This window comes from Microtus pennsylvanicus, chromosome 11, assembly GCF_037038515.1.
Source record: "Microtus pennsylvanicus isolate mMicPen1 chromosome 11, mMicPen1.hap1, whole genome shotgun sequence".
NCBI lineage: Eukaryota > Metazoa > Chordata > Mammalia > Rodentia > Cricetidae > Microtus > Microtus pennsylvanicus.
Genome location: NC_134589.1, coordinates 42,192,954 through 42,212,745, shown reverse-complemented (window position 1 = coordinate 42,212,745; position 19,792 = coordinate 42,192,954). Strand labels below are relative to the sequence as shown.

Genomic DNA, 19,792 nt, shown 5'->3' with positions numbered 1-19,792 from the left:
GGGCCACAGATGTGCCTAGTGCCTAAGGAGGTCAGAGGAAAGTGTTGCATCCCCTGGAGCTGGAGTTACAGTTGTGAACTGCCTGTGTGGGCTGGGAACAAAACCCCAGTCCTCTAGAGCAGCCAGTGCTCTTACCCACTGAGCTGGCCCTCCTGCTCATGGGCCCTGTATTAAAAGCTGACTAGCAGAACATTTATCCTAAAACCTTGAACAACCTACTTGCGGCTGCACTGAATTGAGTGCGGTTGCTGTGTACACAGTTCATACACGTTTGCTTCTGTGTGTGCGCACTCTGTAAGTATTCAGAAACACACACACACATATATATACACATGCACTTGATCGTTCCACTTTTGTTTTGAAAAGGTCACACGTTGGACGTAAGTCTCCTGCGTTCGTCACACATCAGATCTGAGTTTTGGTCACTTGTTGGCTGAGCTCTCAGTGTGGCATACACGCTGGTACTCGGTGCTCACGGAAGTCTCAGGGCAGTGGATCTGCTCCTGTGCTTACCTCTGTTTAGTGGTGGGGGTGCCCATGAGTCATGGGCCTGTGCAGGTCAGAGGGCACTGCGCCAGTCATTCTCTATTCCACCATGTAGGTTCTGAACTCAGGCCTTCAAAGCTTGGCAGCAAGGACCCACCCCCGCTGGGCAGTCTCTTCAGCCCTGGAGTAATCTACATGTTCATGATCTGCATGGCCCATAGCTACAATGCACATAGGCCAGAAGCTGGTGGGAACTGCCTGTATAGAACGCTGTGTCCCCTCTGTAATATTATTGAGTTGTGTCACCCAGCCCCTGGCCTGGGAATTACCCTGGTTCGGAATCCAGTTCCCAGCCTGCCAAGCGCTGACCCCTCCCCAGCGAGGGTCAGGACCACTCCCACAGGGTAATTAGGCTCGCGCTGGAAAAAAACAGGGTTTCTCTGTCTTCCCCTGCCATGCTCCCAGCCACCCAAGAGCGTGGCATTCACTAAATGTGGGCATTTTTGAATCGGTCTAATCTGTTTTGATTGGAGTTTTTCGCACCAGCAGAGAGGCTCGGTTAGGAAATTGTCCTAACACCCTCTAGGTATTCACTCTGATGGCCTCCATGGTTTCTGCCATATGAGACAATGTTTAACTCCTCATGCTTTTTCTTTTCTTATCCTTGAGGTCGGCTGACAGCCAAGTCCACTGCCTAGACTAAGGATCCGGCTAGTTTCCTCCAGTCCATTGTAGGTCTTGCTGCCCTCAGGGCAGCGCAGACCAGCCCAATCCAACTTTATCTCAATCACAAGCAGGCAGGAATTTCAAGGATCATAAACTGAGGGTTTGCCAACCTAAGATCAGGTTACTGGCCTTAAAGTGGTATCCATCATTAAGATAGCATGAGACACTTCTGCATTCATACCCACCCTTACAGAGTGGGAAAGCAGCTGGGACGCAGGAATAGGAGGATCTTGGGAAGTTATGGGCCACCCAGGCGAGCTACACAGTGAAACACTGTCTCAAAACACAACAACAAAAAGCCAGGCAATTAAATCTGCCAATAATCCCTTGCCAGCTCCCCAAATGGCATGGCAGAGAGAGGCAAGGAATATACAAGGGGAAAAAACCCACCTCAATTTAAAATCAGTTAGAATCTGACCCAAGAGCGAGCCCAACCACCTTTTATCCTTCCTCCTTTTTTTGGTCATGTACAACCAACATCCTGTCACTACCCACTTCCTCTAAGACAAGAAGGAAGCGGAAGTTCAGGCAAGTTTGCATTTGTCTTACATTCTGTGTGTCCCTTTCCTATGGCACCGAGTTTGCAAACAACTGGGGCCATCTCAAGCAGAGTGGACCATACAATTAAGTCTCTTTACATAACTAGTATTTGATGTGGTTAGAGAAAATAAATAATCGTGTGAAGATGAAGTATAATTTTTAAAAGCCTATTTTTATGTATTTAAATTTAAAAAACCAACACAAGAGGTTAGAGGTGCTTTTGCTTCTTGTGTAATATAGATGCCACTTGAGAAATTACTTGGATTCTTTCCTGGCTTTCATAACCACTTCTGTATACTTTAACATAGCCAACATGAAGGAATTCCAAATATTCTCAGTGAGATGGCCGTATCTTGAGACCATGCATGGCTAATGGAGTGTGGTGTGCTTCTCTGAGGACCCAGACTGCCAGTCTCTACCATTTAACCAAGCAGCTTTACCTTGAGCCCATCAGTTTCTCGAAAAGATATTCTTTAGCTCGAAGCTGTTTTCTTTTGGCCTACAGTTTTGGTGTTTCTAAATAAGCAAAACTTCTAAACAAGCCCAGAACACAAGGACACGCACGTGCTCATGAATCAATGCCTTCCTGTCACATGGTTTTTTTCCTCATTGTTTCTGCTTTGGGTGCTTGTAGGCCACCATTAACCTTTCAATGCAGCTAGACAAAATTATTACACAATGCAACACACGAAAGAGACATTTTTTGCAATGTATTTTTGTGTCTTTTAATTAAAAAACTTAAGATATAAAACAAGCATTTTACATAATGCATACATTCTCAACATCTGCAGATGAGATAAATAACAGAAGGCAAAAGCAGACATATTGTATTGCTTCTCTTTGGTAAGTCACCAATATCATTCTCTGCAAAAAACAGAATATGTGTTTGTCTTTTTTAAAAAAAACAAAAACCCATGATCTTAAAACAACTGTCCCTTAGTATTAACAAAATATTGAGCAATAATGCAGTGGGTGTAACTTCAAATTGACAAGAAAGGATAATACTTTATTCTCTGAGGGTTAAGTAGCTGCTTTCCAAAATTAAGGCCTACAGAGAAACAACCTTTTTCTAGCTACCTCTGTACTGGCTTTTTAAAAACATCACATTCAAACTCCCTGACACAATTCTTGCAGACCTTTTCATTACACAAAAACTCTCGCCAGTCTGACACCACCCATCCCGACTAATCCCATTTCCTATGAGGAGATTCTGCTTTAATTCAGCATCATCTAAACTCAGTGTCCCAATAAAAAAGACCAAAAATTCCATTGAATTTGTTCCACCAAACAGCACATATATACACCGTGGCTCTACTGGAGCAATATATACAGGTCAGAACTGAGAGTTAGAAAACTAGAACGGCCCATTCAATACATAGCAGCTTGTATCTAAATATATACAGGTATGTATATGTTTTCACAGTTAATCTTTAAAAAAAATTACATGATATGTTCAGAAATATTTCTATGGTCTATAAATAATACTTTAAAAGTTCAACTAACAAAAGAAATGAAGAGTCAATCAAATTAAATAATCTTCCGAGCCTTTAGAACAAATGCTTGCGTGGGTAAAGCTCGAGGTGTTGTCTGGTGAAGAGTGTCTGTCAGGCCCCACCAGGACAGGCAGTCTTCCTTCTAAACCCGGTAGGAGAGAAATTCCAAAACTTTGGAAGGAACCGGAAGTTTCTGGACTTCTTGGGTGGGCATCACTCTTCGGATTGACATGCGACATAGATGCTGAAGGCTAGGGACTTGCCTTGGAGTGGCCCAAAAATAAACACTTCCATCATGTGTTCTTAAGAGAGAAAAAAAAAAAAAAAACAAAGCATGGTCACCCAACTTAAACGTATTTCATGTCCTACAGCTAGCTCTGTCAGAACCACAATCTCACTTTAAATCCAGTAAGAAGTAACCAGCACAAGGCAGCAACAGGATTATAGTTTGCTTAGGAAATTTGCAGGACTGTTTGTGTTAAGAAACAAGAGAAAAAGCTGGAGAGATGGTTCAGCTGTTAAGAGCACTTGATGCTTCCAACACTCACACAATGGCTTACAAATACTGAAAACTCCAGTTCTAGACCACACCCTCTTCTGGCTCCCACAGGTACTACATGCACACGGTACAATGACATGCAAGCATAATACCCATGCACATAAACTAAAAACAAATCTTCAAAAGAAAAAGAAACAAGAAAGACGTACTTACCCGGCAGCTAAAACACTGCCATCGGTAGAAAAGGCACAGCAGAGACCATTGCTCAAAGGGGCAACTTGTACTGGACAGTCCTCATCAATTCTCCAGAACCTCACCATTCTGGAAGGGAAACAAGTCATGGAGTTGAAAGTCAGAAAGCAGTGCTTTTGTGTTGAATCACACAGCATAAACACACAAATCACTTGAGACCACGGTGACTTTGGTTGAGACAGGCTATTATGTAACCCAGGTTGGCATCACGCTCCTGATCTTCCTGCCTCTACTTCCCAAGAACTGGGATTACAGGGTCTCTATCCAGCTAATAGTAAGTTTTTGTTGCTTGAATACGGTCTCATTACATAACCCAAACTGGACAGTCTCCTAAAGTGCCAAAATCACAGGCATGAGCCTCCACATCCAACTAGCTCAGTGACACTAGTATGCTTTATATACTATTTTATATTCTATACCATTTGGTAATTTGGATGAACTCCAAAGAAATCAGAAGGCATGACTCTGTAATCTCAGTGTTTGAACCTATGATGTTCACAACTGGAAGCTTTCTCATTTTCTTACAGATAAAATGACATAATTTGCTTTATTCTTTTCTATCTTTGCTTAATCTCAAAAGCATTGACTACCAATTTGACAGACGTATGCCACCATAGTCAGCAATGCAAAAAAAAAGCAAGGTGTTGCCTAGAGAGACATTAAAACCCAGCTACAGGATGGGTATAGTGGTCCACATCAAATTCCTAGCACTCAGGAGGCAAGGGTAGAAAGATCTTAAGTTCAAGAACTACCCAGCCTACATACCAAGACCATTTTAAATACAAACAAAATAGCCAGGCCCCCACAAAAACCTGAACCTCACTAAAGAAAGGTGTTAAGACTTAAAACATGCTTTCATTAAGAATGAAACCTTTAGAAGGTATGAATAGTCAAACGATACTCCCAACACTTACTTGTCATCAGCAAGGCTTGCAACATGCAGTCCATCATGACTGAAAGACACAGCTCGTACCCATCGGTCATTTGCTCCTCCAGCAAATATCGGAGTAGGCGGGGGAAACAAGTGCCTGGGGGCAGAGACTTCTTTTCAGTGGGTTTCAGAATCAATTCAAGAAACAAAATGGCCTTGGTATCGCGTTCACTGACCTTTGAATAAGATTTAAAGTGGGCCTCTGATACAACTAAGATGGGGGAAAAGCTGTTACAGCTGAGCTAAATGTTAACAGGAAACCAGGGGTACAGTAACTGTGCTTCCCAGCTACAACTGCCAGCAAAAGCAAGGGCTTTTTCATAACATTTAAGACCAACTTCTGTTTAATAATTTTCCCAGGCATGAAACTCTAGTATATTACCATTTCTACAGAATCAGACATTTAACACCAAGACCCACCTAAAAACAGCCATATTTATCTAAAGCTTTGCACTATTCAAGTGCTCACATAACTTTTACTTTATGAGATTGCTAATTTTACATTGTTAGGGATTCTAACTGTACTCACCCGAATTCCATCAGAATGTCCCCACTGTGTGGATCCCAGACATACACACGAGTATCGTAAGATGCAGTAGCGAGCAAAGCTCCATCAGGAGAAAAGTCACAAGCTACAACATCATGGTGATGCCCTTCGAGTCTCCTTATCATGGTGTACGTATCCATATTCCAAAGGAAAACCTGCAATAATAAAAAGGCAAATGTTATAGCTTCATTTAGACACACAGAGGACAAAGGGGCATATCTTAAACTACAACTACTACTTTAATATCACATTGAATTAATTACAAATTATAAGTAATTTAAAGAATATGCTCAGTGTCGTAGATTAAAAATCAGTCTTTAAGTTAATTAAAGCAGACATGCAAATTTCTATTTCAAATGTTTCTGTTAAATGTTAATTTAAAAAATAGGCCTAAAGGGAAAATAAAGGCAATGCAATTTAACCACTGAAATCCATTTATTCCAAAACTAATTAACTAAAATTATGGTAATAAATAGGGTTAAGTATTACAAACCCCTTTCTCTTTTTTTTCCAGAAACTACCAATTTTAAAAATATATACAGACAGAAAATGTAATGTTAGCAAATTGTTACTCCATTGGCATCTCCTTTGAGATAATCACTTGTTTACAATAGGCTTGGGTCACCACCGAGAGCCTAGGAAGAGAAACAGATACTGCAAGAAAAGAGAATTTTCACAGCCAAATGTAATTTTGTTGGCAAACAACAAAGATGTTAAACTACATTACAAACGAAAATGCTATTTTATGAAAATAATGTATTTAATTACAATGCTTTTTTGTAATTAGCAGTCTTATTTTTCCAAACTGACTAGAATCATTAGTCACTTTCAGCATAAAAGTTAAATTACTTAAAAAATAAGATTACATAGAGTCTAAACTGTGCAGAAGGTTCTTTTGCTGTTTTTTCCTTTTTTTTTTTTGCTTTGAAGCAGTGTCTCACCAAGGTATCCAGGCTGTCCTTGGATTGGGATCCCCTTGCCTTAGTCTCCTGAGGAGCTCTAGACCGGATTCTAATGCTTACTGCAGTCTGCTAGATTAAGCTTGGAGGTTTACAGCAAGCCTAGTGAGACAGCTTCCCTCCTCTTGCTACTTCCTTTCTGCACACATTATTTCCAAAGGGAAATAAGTATAATAATAACTGGGTCAATGATTTAAGGTACTGCCAGCATCTTAAGAAATTCTAAAAAACAGAGGAAGCACTCAAAAGCCAGTTTCTTTACATTAAATTGGGTTCACTTGTCAGACTCTCAATTCCATCAACTGGAAAATCAATTTACTCAGGAGTCTGGATTTTACTGTGGGGAAAATTATTTTTTTTAAAGGAAAAAAAAAAGAAAAAGAAAAGAAAAGAAAGAAAAGCAGAAAGTGGACATCGACCAGCACCTGTGTACGTACAGTACACCTTGCAGCCGAATGCAAGGTTACTTCATCCTATGGTAAAGGTCGCCCCCAGCCCGGTAGCCAGAGATGCCACTCTTTCTGCCCAGCTAACACCATTGTGCGCCTGTGTGCGAGTGGTGCCAGCATAACCTCAATCACACCAATATTGCTGCCACCACCTGTGACAGGAAAAGCAAGAAGCATATGGAAAACACACAGCCTAAAATAGCAATGTAAACATCTATCTTGTTTTATGATTAAAAAAAACAAACAAACTAAGAACTAAGCTATTTGTTCTAAACTTCTAACATTCACAACTATCATTTTAACATACTTCTTGGCAAAATAAATTTGTTTTATCTAGCCACAACCCCCACCCCCATCAGTGCAAAGCGTGCTGTGATCATTAAACGTTCTGGAGATCGGCCAGTTTCATACTCAATGCTACTGCTGCGCTCTCCACATTACCCTGACTCAGAGCTAGGAAACTGACAGCTCACTGACCACACAGCCCCCAGTCACTACTTAAGCTGCCAATAGCAAGCAAGCTGTAAAACAATGTGCAGCTTCATCTAGGATCCACTCTAGCACATAAATGATTGCTAATTTTATTATGTTTTTAAATTACTTTTTTTTTTCAGTTAAATGTCCAGGATCAGCTGGGACTCAACTTAAACAAAACAGCAAACTGGACAAAACAAAAACAAAGAAAATAATTAGCAAGGAAATATCTTAACATATGGACTAGATCTTGTCTATCACATAGATCTTTCCTAGATCTCACAAAAAACTAACTAATTTTCATTTTATAAATATCTCTAAAAGCAATTCAATTACTCAATTCACAAATAACTAATTTTCTACATGCAAATTTTCTCCATCATGAAATAAAGCATTAAGATATTCATGACACCGAGCACAGACTTAATAGGTTACTTAGATTCAAAATGATTAAGCATATATTATCATCCAATTCACAATACGTGAGCAAGAACTTTGACACATACTGCTTTACTGGCTCCAACTGAACACAGCATGGAGGAGTCGGGAGAGAACGCGCAGCTGTACACCCAGTTCTGATGGCCCCGCAACACTTTCATCATGTTTCCTGAACAAAGAAACATCCGGTCAGGACAATGCACTTCAAATCAGTAACACCAACATGACTGTAGTCTACAGTTACCATAAACTACTTTTACAGCTGAAAAAAATATAGATACAGATAGATAGATACAGAGCCTTTCAATAAATATCTGCCACCTGCCTGCCCACTCTCCCTCCCTTCCTCTGTCCTTCCTTCCAAGGCAAGGTCTCTCTATGTAGCCCTGACTGGCCTTAAACTCTCAGAGTAGTATCTGTTGCTTGATAAAATTACATGGGATGGGAAACACTACTCAGTAGTCAAGAGCACACTCTGAGGTTGATACCCAGCATCCTAACTGGGTAGCTCACAACTGCCTGCAACTCAAATGCAGGAGATCCAATGCCCCTGGCCTCCTCAGGCACCCATACACACCCCCACAAGATCCACATGAATAAACATGATGACAAATAATACATCATATAATGTAAAAGCCAGGATGCTAATCTATGTCTTTAATATCAGCACTTAGGAGACAGAGCAGGTACTGTAGCCTGATGTACATTCATTTGTGCTTCTCTCCAACAAGATAAAACTTTGTAAGCATCAAGATACCATGTTTCAGGAAAAAAAAATTGAGTTCACCAACATACTTTTCTGTGAGATTAGAGGGAAAATATCTTACTTTAATAAAAGAATTTATGATCTATGCTTACCACCATTTAATCATGTTATAAATCCTGGTTTGTAAATTCGGCCACAATCTAAATTTTATTAGATGACTGAATTTGTTGCTTAAACTCTTACTTAAATTTTTTTTATTCTAAAATTTCATTTATTTAGTGCTTGTTGAATGTTTTGGCTGCATATGTCTATGAACTATGTGCATGCAGTGTCCACAGAGAACAAAAGGTGTTGGGTCCCTTGGAACTAGAGTTATGGATCTGTGGTTGCTTTCTGAGCAGTGTCAAGATGGTTTATTATTGTAACTGCTTGTTTAATCTGTATTTTTGTTTCTCAAATATTAAACTAAAAAAGAAACGTTGGTCACCAAGCCATTGGTTTGTTTTTCTGATACAGTATCAGGCTAAGTAGCCAAGTTTGGCCTAGAGCTCTCAATTTTCCTGCCTCGCCCACTAGAGCTATGATTCCAGGTGTGTTGCAGGGTGGGGCAATCCTGTGACCACTCTCAGTAGTCACACCAAGTCAGGTGTGGTGACACATGCTCTAATTCCAGCACCCAGGAGATAGGCAGGTGGATCTCTGTGAGGACTAGCCAGGACTATATAGAGACCCTGCCCCCAGTCCCCAGAAAGGAAACAAAAACACCTCACTCTCTTACATAGGTGGAACCAAGAAAAAAGACATACATACCATCATCTTTGAGGTCCCACACGCGAAGAGTTTTGTCTCTTGAAGCTGATACAAGGATTAAGCTCCCATCTGGAGCAAAAGTTAAGTCTCTGACCACTTCAACGTGGTCTACCAAATTAAGGAGGAGCTTTCCTAAAGGTGATTGAAAGGAAGAGACAAGATCAGTATTTATCTCCTATTTTTGTAGTTTTGTTACCGTAAAGAATGAACAGACAGTCTTGGGTACCCCTAGTTCTATGAAGTAAATTATGTCACTTACTAATTACTGGCTATTGTTACTTGTGAGGATTCACTACTTAGGTTTTTAAGTAATTTCCTCCCAAGATAACAAGCCCTGCATTACTAGATAAATGTAAAAGGAACTACTAAAATGCAAACACACCCTTGATCAAATTAGCACCAAGAAAGCCCTGTACACTGTCTATTCTAAGTGTTTGTACAGCATGACTTTATTGTGTGTCTGAGGACGACCTGCTGCCACTGGTTCTCTACCACGTGGCCCCTGTCAGGCGTGGCAGCAAGCACGTTTATCTGTTGAACCTCACAGCCCCCCGTACGTCTTTAAAACAGAATCAAAATGTCAACTTTTCTCTTTATTTCCTTGGCCTTGGACTATCAAATGCCCCACAAAATAAAACCTCACAACATTTAGAATTTTAACATTATCTAAACAAAAAGAGTATTTATTAGTTACTGGAAGTTTTGCTTTGAGGTAAACACAGATTTTCGCTGAGCACCTCCCTCACCCTTGGTGGAGAGGTTGAACTACGCAGTTCATGCTGCCTTCAACTTGCTATGTCTACCAGGCTGGCCACAGAGCCTTTTCAGTGCTGGGAGCACAACTGTGCATCACCACGCTCAGTCTGAACACTTCTTTAGTTTTTGAGACAGAGTCTCTCTATATAGCCCTAGCTGACCTAGAACTCACCATGTAGACCAGAATGACCTCTAACAGAGATTGGCCTGTTTCTGCCTCCTGAGTGTTAGGATTAAAGGGGTATACCACTACACCCCACCTCGAACACTTAATTGTTCAAAGAATTTAACTCATCTTTGAAGACAGGGTTTCTCATTTTTCTGTGTAGCCTGGAACTCTCTCTGTAAACCAGGCTCCTCCTGTCTCTGCCTCCTAAATATTGGGATTAAGGGCATTTGCTACCACACATGGAAAAGAATTCAAATTTCCAACCCCTAGACATTGGATAAAGAGGTTAGATATTATTAAAATCCCAGCACTCGGGAAGCAGAGGCACATGAATCTCTATGAGTTCGAAGCCAGCCTTGTCTACAAGAGCTCCAGGACAGGCTCAAAGCTACAGAGAAACCCTGTACCAAAAAAAAACAACAACAACAAAAACCCAACAACAACAACAAAACTGGGAGGTGTGGCAGCCGGCTGCAATCCTAGCATTTTGCTGAGTCATAAACTAAATTATGAGTTTATAAATACAACCCATACATGTTTTGCATACTTTATCAAGTATGAACTCTATACTATTCTCCTAAATTAAAACTATGAACTAAAGGCCGGGCGGTGGTGGCGCATGCCTTTAATCCCAGCACTCGGGAGGCAGAGGCAGGCGGATCTCTGGGAGTTCGAGGCCAGCCTGGTCTACAAGAGCTAGTTCCAGGACAGGCTCCAAAGCTACAGAGAAACCCTGTCTCGAAAAACAAACAAAAAAACAAAACAAAAAAACAAAAAAAAAAACACTATGAACTAAAGACTTAGAATAATTATAAAGATACAACCAATCCCACTTCTCTACCATAAATCCGTAAATCATAGATTCCAGTGACTATTATAAAGTAATCAGATTCACTTTTGAAATTATGAATCCATACCTGTATATACATCCCAGATTTTGATGCGACCATTGTTTAATCCCGTGGCAAGGAGTAGCTGATCCTGTCCAAATCGGAAGCGATGCCATTCTATATTAACACAGCGGCTCTGTTTTTCTGGAACTGAAGACCCAAAAGCAAGACTCCAGACTATGTCTCCACAGTCTATAATGTGTTCACGGGGCTTATTTTTCTGACCACCATTACTATTTTGTCTCGTCAATTTTTGACAGCTTGAATTGGCAACATTCTTGGAACCATGTAAAAGACTGAGGGGGAAAGATTGAAAATGAATTCTTCTTTATATTATACTTCTATATACACTAATTGTTAACACTTGTTAAATAGCTTCAACAAAACTGTAACACTATTTCTACAGATTGGAAAATTGGCACCTAAAATAGGAGGCCAGACAAGTTCAACTCATGAAAACTGTTAGCTGCAGAGAAAATCTTCAATAAGAAAGCAAGATATTGCCAGGTGGTGTTGGCACACACCTTTAATCCCAGCACTCGGGAGGCAAAGACAGGTTTATCTCTGTGAGTCGAGGTCAGCCTGGTCTACAGAGCAAGCTCCAGGACAAGCTTCCAAAGCTACAGAGAAATCCTGTCTCGAGTTCCCTGCCCCCTCAAAAAATAGGTTTTAAAGCCAATCTGGGCCACATAGCAGGACTATCTTATTAAAGAAAAACCTGTTCATATACTGTTAAGCAATAAAACGTATGAAATCCAAAGTGAATGCAAAAAACTTCACCTAACAAAGATCTGACTCAACAGGATATAACACTAATGTGAGGCACAACCTGTCTTTCCTTACAGATACACTTAACAGGAGAAAGGGTGTAGGTTAGTTGGCGAAGTATTGGCTCCAGCATATGAAGCCTTAGGGTTTAGTGGGGGAGGGGTAGGAGCATAAATGTTTGAGAAAAATATTAAAACACTCTACAATGTACAAATAAAGTCCAGACTTTGGTCTACACCATGAGATCATCTGCTACCACACCCACCCAGAGAATTCTTTTTTTCCCTTTCCTTTTTCCCAGGGTTTTTCTATTATGTAGCCCTGGCTGTCTCAGAACTCACTGTGTAGACCAGGCTGGCCTTGAACTCAAGAGATCTACTGTCTCCACCTCTCAAGTGCTGTGACTAAAGGGATGCACCACCATGGGCGGCTCAGGCAATTCTTTACAGAAACCTCAAATGCATGGATTCAAACCACAAACAAACTTGTTACAGTCTATAAAAGAAAACTTAAATATTTTATTGCCCAACACCGACAGACAAGAGTAAATTCTACAAACACAAAGAAAGAAGTCTTGGGCTGGAGAGATGGCTCAGTGGTTAAGAGCATTGCCTGCTCTTCCAAAGGTCCTGAGTTCAATTCCCAGCAACCACATGGTGGCTCACAACCATCTGTAAAGAGGTTTGGTGCCCTCTTCTGGCCTTCAGGCATACAGACAGAATATTGTATACATAATAAATAAATAAATAATTTTAAAAAAAAAAAAAAAAAAAAGAAAGAAGTCTTACAAGTTCTTAAGGCACTGCGACCACGGGACAAGCTTCACGATGCGATATCCTTGGGACCACGCAAAGTAGGAACCGTCCGGAGCGAAAGCCACAGTCCAGTTCTCACCACCACATTTCTTGTCAAAAGGAGCTGCCGGAGCTAAGAGTTCCCCTACAGTACGCGATCTCACTGAAACAAAAACGAAAACAGGGCATGATATATATATACCAACAGTGGATGGGAGATGGCCCCACGTTACTTTGGAATTTGTTGACGGTTTTCTCCTTTTCTTTTAGACAGGGCTCAGCGGGCTTTCCACCCACAGAACTTTAGAGATAATCAGCTGTAATAAAGTGGTTTTCCAATGCAAGATTAAGGATGGCAGCGGTATGGTGGGCACACCTATCTATCATCAGCACTTAGAAGGCTTAGGAAAGAGGGCGAAGAGTTCAAGGAAGTCAGGGTCACGTGAGACCTTGTCATAAAGTTTCAGGAGGTGAGGGTGGGACAACTTGGCTTTGAGACCAGCCTGGATTATACAGGCAGACCTGAAGAAAGTGAAGGGGAATGAAGGTTTTAGGAACCCTTATGCTCAGCAGTTGCTCTTGCTAGCCCCTGCTTTCGATCTTCTTCACGGCACAAACCACATCAAGAGGATTGGAATTTCAGCCACATGGTCAGCTCAAAGCCAGACCAGGTCACAAAAAAAAAAAAAGTACATACTCAGTCTTCCAGAAGGCTGGGACTCTGTCAAAGTAATTTTTTTTTCTTACTTAGTTTTTATTCATAATCATAAACTTAACTCTGCAATACAGCTAGACTTGGAGGGGAATGAGGTTTTAAAATATGGAACCCAAAGAACTTCAGTGAGAGCAGAGATTACAGGGTACTGCGAGCAGATGGGGCTGGGGTGCTCTCCTGAGCTACAGAAGGAATGGTCTGGTGGGTAAGAAGCCCGCAAGTCAAAAGAATTAGAGTTGTCCACAGTCGGAAATGGTGATCTTCTTGCTGGTCTTGCCATTCCTGGACCCAAAACGCTCCATGGCTTCCACAATGTTCATGCCTTCTTTCACCTTCCCAAAGACCACATGTTTGCCATTCAGCCACTCAGTCTTGGTGGTGCAGATAAAAAACTGGGAACCGTTTGTGTTTGGTCCAGCATTTGCCATGGACAAGATGCCAGGACCTGTATGCTTCAGGATGAAGTTCTCATCCTCAAATTTTTCTCCGTAGATGGATCTGCCGCCAGTGCCATTATGGCGTGTGAAGTCACCACCCTGGCACATGAATCCTAGAATAATCCTGTGAAAGGAAGAACCCTTATATCCAAATCCTTTCTCTCCAGTGCTCAGAGCATGAAAGTTTTCTGCTGTCTTTGGAACTTTGCAAACAGCTCGAAGGAGACGCGGCCCAAGGGCTCGCCATCGGCCGCGATGTCGGCCGCGATGTAGAAGAACACGGTGGGGTTGACCATGGCTGCAGCAAGCGGTGAGAGGGGACAGCGACGTGTGCAAAGCCTCAAAGTAATTTTTTTAAGAGCTAGAGGGAGGGAGGGCTGGAAGAGTTGGCTCAGTGGAAGAGCAAGAATGCTGCAGAGGACCTGGATTTGATCTCTAGACCCACACGGAGGCACAGCACCTCCATGGACACCAAGCCCGGATGTGGTACACACATATACACGCAGACAAAACAATCACACACACAAAGCAGCAAAAATAAACAAAGATCAAACAAACAAACAAATAAATGACAACAAAAATGGCCCAGTGGGTACATACACCTGCTGCCTACATGGGACAAGGGAAAACCCACGCTCACAATTTGTTCTCTGACCACCACATGAAATAACTGATATTGAAAAAGGGCAGAGGGAGGGCTAGAGAAATGGGTCTGAGGTTAAGAGCACTGGTTGCCCTTCCAGAGGTTCAGAGTTCAATTCCCAGCAACCACAGGGTGGCTCATAATCATATAGAATGAATCTGGTGGCCTGCAGGCATACATGCAGGCAGAACTCTGCACACATAATAAATAAATCTTCAAAAAAAAAGGCACAGGGAGAGCTGGAGCTATATATAGCTCAATAGTAGAATGCTTGCCTAGAAAGCATTCGACCCTGGTATGGGGGCAAGGAGATGATACCTTTGTGTTGTGTACTTCATCAGTAACAACTAATCTAACACCTAGCATGACAAGTGTTCAATTAACATTTACTTAGCAAACAGGAAAGCACAAGTCTGTTCCTGGCCCAACTTGATCCGTTAACAAAAGAGCATAGTTTAACCCCAAAGAAGCCTGAGAGCCAATTCCTACATTATTCTGAAATGCTTTTCTTTGATCCGTTAACAAAAGAGCATAGTTTAAACCCCCCAAAGAAGCCTGATAGCCATTTTCTACATTATTCTGAAATGTTTTTCCTTGTATGAAAATAACCATGTATTTTCACTAAAGAGAAATAGAACTACTTTATTTAAACAATACTCCCCCCTTTTGGCTTTTCAAGACAGGATTGCTTTGTGAAACAGTCCTGGTTGCCTTGGAACTCGCTTTGTAGACCAGGCTGGTTTCAAACTCAAGAGATTCGCCTGCCTCTGCCTCCCAAGTGCTGGGATTGAAGGCGTGTGCCACCGCCGCCCAGCCATTTTTTTTCCTTTTTAATAACTCAAAATCTGCTGAGCAGTGGTGTCATATACCTTTAATCCCACTAATCAGGAGGCAGGGGCAGATTTGAGGCTCGCCTGGTCTACAGAGCCCAGGGTTACACAGAGAAACCTTGCCCGGAAACAAAACAAAACAAAATCTTCCTTCTAACCTGTCCGGTCCTGATTCTGATCTGAGAACCTAACAAACAATCCTGTTCTTGTGACACACACGTGATATCTGCACTGGCGTCTTTTTCAGCTATAATATTTTTAGTTCTTCCGATCGTTCCTTAGATTACAAAAAATCGAGTCCATTTTCTATCTTTTCCCACCTTAATTAGTTCCACCACATTTTTCTGGATAGAATCCAATTAGTTGTGGCCCTTAGAAAAGTGGTACCCAGAACTGTACCCTGCACTTTCTAGTGTGGACTTGTCAAAGTGATAGATAACCCTCACTTACTCAAAAGTCAGCAACACAGCATAAGCTCACACTCATTCAACTTGCAGTCACATGAGTGTAAGATTCACTAGCAGGCGAGCCTCAGATACCTGCAGAATGGTTTCTCCACGTATAAACTTCAGGAAGAGCAGTTACAGGCTTCCTGCATTTTTCCAAGCACATACTATTACATGATCATTTCACTGGGGTTGTCTTTATCTTCCCAGTTTCCCTTAAAAACCGGGATTCCAGCCAGGCAGTGGTGATATACACCTTTAATCCCAGCACTCAGGAGGCAGAGGCAGGAGTTAGAGGCCAGCCTGGTATACAGAGTGAATTCCTGGACAAGCCAAGGCTACACAGCAAAATCCTGTCTGAAAAACAAACAAAAAACCCTGGGATTCCTGTTAAATTTCCATCTATTAGCCAAAATTCATGAATATTAGTAGAAGGGACCTTGTTCACTAATAAGGGAACTAAGTTTTAAAATTCTATTAAAAAAAAAAAAAGAAGAGGCAGGGCGGTGGTGGCGCACGCCTTTAATCCCAGCACTCGGGAGGCAGAGGCAGGAGGATCTCTGGGAGTTCGAGGCCAGCCTGGTCTACAGAGCTAGTTCTGGGACAGGCACCAAAGCTACAGAGAAACCCTGTCTCGAAAAACAAAAAGAATGGAAGTATCAATTTAAGAGAAAACCTCCAGGTTAATCTAAGTAGAATACTGTATTTCTTACACAAGATTTTTCAAATCTGTATTTTAAGGAAAATAAAAACAAAAACTCTGGCCACAATCACTTTTATCCTCTTCTTTATAAAGTGTTAATATGGAATAGGAATGTGGGATGGTGAAACACCAGGAAACAATAAGCTAACTCAGCCTCAAACGCAGGAAGTTCTAGTACCATTACAAACACTGTAAACAAATGGCCCAGTCGGTGGTTCTCTATCGCCTTTGTGCTTCCTTGTTGGCTAATAAATACACCAAATGATTCTTATACTTTAATCAGCTGTTTTAAATACGCAAGTACCGACTAGTAAAACATTATCAACCTAGAGTAAGGTTTGCACTGAAGCGCTAGCATCATAAAAAAGTATCATCTCCTGACGCCAGACTCCGCCTCAGCACACTGGGCCTGAAACACACCACGCTGTCTGCACAGGATCACATCCTGAGTCACCGCTGAACCAGGCTAACCAGATTTCAGTTCTTCTTCAGATTCCTTCCCCCAATTTCATAACCAGAAAGGAAGTGGGACAGTGCCTTCTCAGAGCGGGCAGAAGCTCACGGCAGCTATGTCCCTGTCCCAGAATCCTTTCATCATTCATGAGTCCTGCCTCCACTTTCAGCACGTACGGAAAATCCTAACTTGACAACAATTAACACTAGGGGTGAGGGTGTTTTATTCATAAACATCAAGCTATACACAGAGATAAATGTCTAACCTTGTCTCCAAGTGACACTTCAAATACAAAGAAATAAAAAGCTGGCTTACAAAAGCCATTTTGTAATGAAGACATTTGGCACTTAACTTTTTATATTACACCCTAGAAATAAGGAGATATAAAAGTGAAACTCTTAAGTAATAAGCAGCTATTTAATGAATGGTCCTATCCTAGCAGGTATTCCAAGAAGCACTATTTATTCCCTTAGAAAGAGGGCAAGAAAGTTTTCAAAGTACAGCTAAATGTACAGTGTTATGATTTAGAGGAGGAAAAACCATTTGTCAGATCACAAGAACTAGAGGGCAGGAGACACAGCTCGGTGGCAGAGTGCTTGCCTAGGATCTGGAAGGTCCTGAGTTCAAAACACTTAGTTCTAAAACACAATTAAAAGGCAGAATTTTTATGTTTTCTGTGGCTTTAACATGGCAATAAAACTAATATTAAAGTCACTGGCTAATCAGCCACTCAGCTTCACCCTTCAGGGAACAGCCCCTCCCCCAGTTCTGTTGCTGGCTATTTATGTATAGAAATGCATTCACTTCAGCTTCTCACACTTCCTAGAAATGCCTCCTCCGAACAACTGGCCGATCATACACTTCAGGAGCAGGAAAATGCAAAGGCTCCATGGTCAGTGTCCACGACCTTTCTTTTCTTTTCAACTGGATTTCACTTTGTAGCCTTGGCTACTGGAACTGCCTGCCTCTGCCTCGAGTGCTGGGCCAACTTTAAAAAAGAAAAAGGAAAGAAAAAAAAAGTAATGTCAGCGTCCTCTGAATTCACTCAATCTCATTCAAAGGCCTCAAAGGCGGCTTCTTGGAGAGGACTGAAATAATGCTAAGTGCTTTAAAGGCACTGGGCAGGTCTGGCCCACACCCTTCCACTCCCCATTGTCCTGGCTTCAGCCAGGCACGTGACAGGGTTAGCCCTTTCATCCCTACATCACAGCCCTCCTCCTCACACTCCACCTAGCCACACTGCTCCTCCCGGGAAAGAGCTAAGATGTTCCTCCTTGGAACCCTTCACTTTCACGACGCCACCCTCTAAAACACGGCTGGCACCCCTTCAGGTTCCTTTCTCCTTAGGGTGCCTGACGGACGGACGGGGAGCGGGTCCTCCTACTGCACCTCAAGACATAAAAGTTCGCTTCTTTTCCATCACACATTTAAGAGATCCTAAGATAAGCCACTTAGTCCATGCTAGCAACCCTCCCGGTTTACTACACACCCAAGCCCTAAGCCGAGAGAAGCCCAGGATCTCGGACCCGCACCGAGCTGTGCTGGTAACACTAGGGTACGCGGGACGGTGAGCGTCCAGCCCGGCCTCACGGGAACTCGGAAGGCCAGCTCTGAGACGTGGGTCCATTCACTCCCGGCCGACGCCCATCGTGGGGCCGCTTCCTCCCGCCAATCGGCGCCGACCCTCGGCTCTCCCCGCTTCTCCTGGGCCTCGGCATCGGACCCCCGCTTCTCAAGGGCCTTGGCATAGGATTTCCCGATGCCCCCCCCCCCCCGCGCGCTTCTCCCCGGGCCCCGGCGCCAGCCCCTTCGCAGCCTGCCCTCCGTTCCCGCGCTCCCTTTTCATCCTGGGCCTCACCGATCTCTTTCTCGTTGACCCTCGGGGAAAAGCTGGCCATCTATGGGGCACCGACTGATTCCGGGAAAGCGATTCGGACGCGGCGACAGAGAAGGGACTCGGTGGGGGCTAAGGGGCGTGACGCTGGCTCGGTCCTTCCCGGGTGCGGGGAGCGAATCGAGAGCGCGGGCGGCCACTGAGGACTGCCCGGGGAAAATCACTGGCAGGCCTGGGACCGAGCCACCGGGTCACACTCAGACAAAAGAGCCGGCGCGTCTTCCACTCACAGACACACACAGCCAAGCGACACCTCCGCAGTCAAACCAGACACTGAGACAAGATGGCGGGCGTCATCGATAATATCCTGGAGGCGGGGTGTGGTGCGTGACGTCAGACGGACAGGCCCCGCCTCTCGACGGAAGGGACGTGATCATCTGGGCCCACATCGTGGCGTGAGCCCTCCTCCATCTGCAATTTGCGGGCTGTTTCCAAGTCGAAGGCCCTTGCAAAGGACAAGCAGAGGCTTGTATGTCGCACGTGACCGTACAGAAAAAAGCCAAATAGACGTTTCAGGTGCTTAACTCCTTTAGCTATGTCCCTGGCTCCTCGGTGATGGGGAAGTGAAGGTTGCATTGTTAAAAGTGATGCGAAGTTAGCATGATGATGCTCCATTTCCCAGGACGTGAGCCCGCTGCTTTTAGAAAAGACTCAGTTGTTGATGGTGGAGTCCCACGGTAGTGGGGCCTCCTGAGACCTCCCCAAGTCTGCTTCTGTTCTCACTGGTCCCTAAAGTCAGGCTTTTTGAAAAGCTGGCCAATATCACCTCCACATCAGAATCTGCCCTTCCGTAGAAGTCTGGGTCTCTAGGAGACAGATAGCTATCCTCGTCAGAGAGGACAATTGTGTGTGAGTGCCCCACATGCCAATTTGAGTAATTCATTTTAGTGGCTCTCGTGGGGACTCCTTTATGGCTTGGATTTTCTCAGACACTTTTGGAAGATTATCTAGCCGACCTCTTCAGATCTCAAATGACAACGCAT

General features: G+C 43.0%; 1 protein-coding gene and 1 pseudogene across 3 annotated transcripts; both read right to left on the bottom strand.

Annotated features, from left to right (window-relative positions):
- Positions 1-2,449: 2,449 nt before the first annotated feature.
- On the bottom strand, positions 2,450-19,084 carry Wsb1 (WD repeat and SOCS box containing 1). 3 transcript variants are annotated; one of them, XM_075991438.1, is made up of 9 exons: positions 18,774-19,084; positions 12,682-12,850; positions 11,153-11,421; positions 9,311-9,442; positions 7,863-7,963; positions 5,457-5,629; positions 4,911-5,024; positions 3,958-4,065; positions 2,450-3,547 (listed from the first exon to the last, which is right to left on the bottom strand). In XM_075991438.1, exons 1-9 carry the CDS (start codon positions 18,811-18,813, stop codon positions 3,388-3,390), a joined length of 1,266 nt encoding a protein of 421 aa, XP_075847553.1. In that variant the 5' UTR covers positions 18,814-19,084; the 3' UTR covers positions 2,450-3,387. The 3 variants fall into 3 exon arrangements, with proteins under 3 accessions (XP_075847553.1, XP_075847555.1, XP_075847554.1); XM_075991440.1 differs by lacking the exons at positions 7,863-7,963; positions 9,311-9,442; positions 11,153-11,421; positions 12,682-12,850; positions 18,774-19,084 and adding an exon at positions 6,871-6,990; XM_075991439.1 differs by lacking the exons at positions 7,863-7,963; positions 9,311-9,442; positions 11,153-11,421; positions 12,682-12,850; positions 18,774-19,084 and adding an exon at positions 6,859-6,946.
- On the bottom strand, positions 13,509-14,150 carry LOC142860336 (peptidyl-prolyl cis-trans isomerase A pseudogene; annotated as a pseudogene).
- Positions 19,085-19,792: the final 708 nt, after the last annotated feature.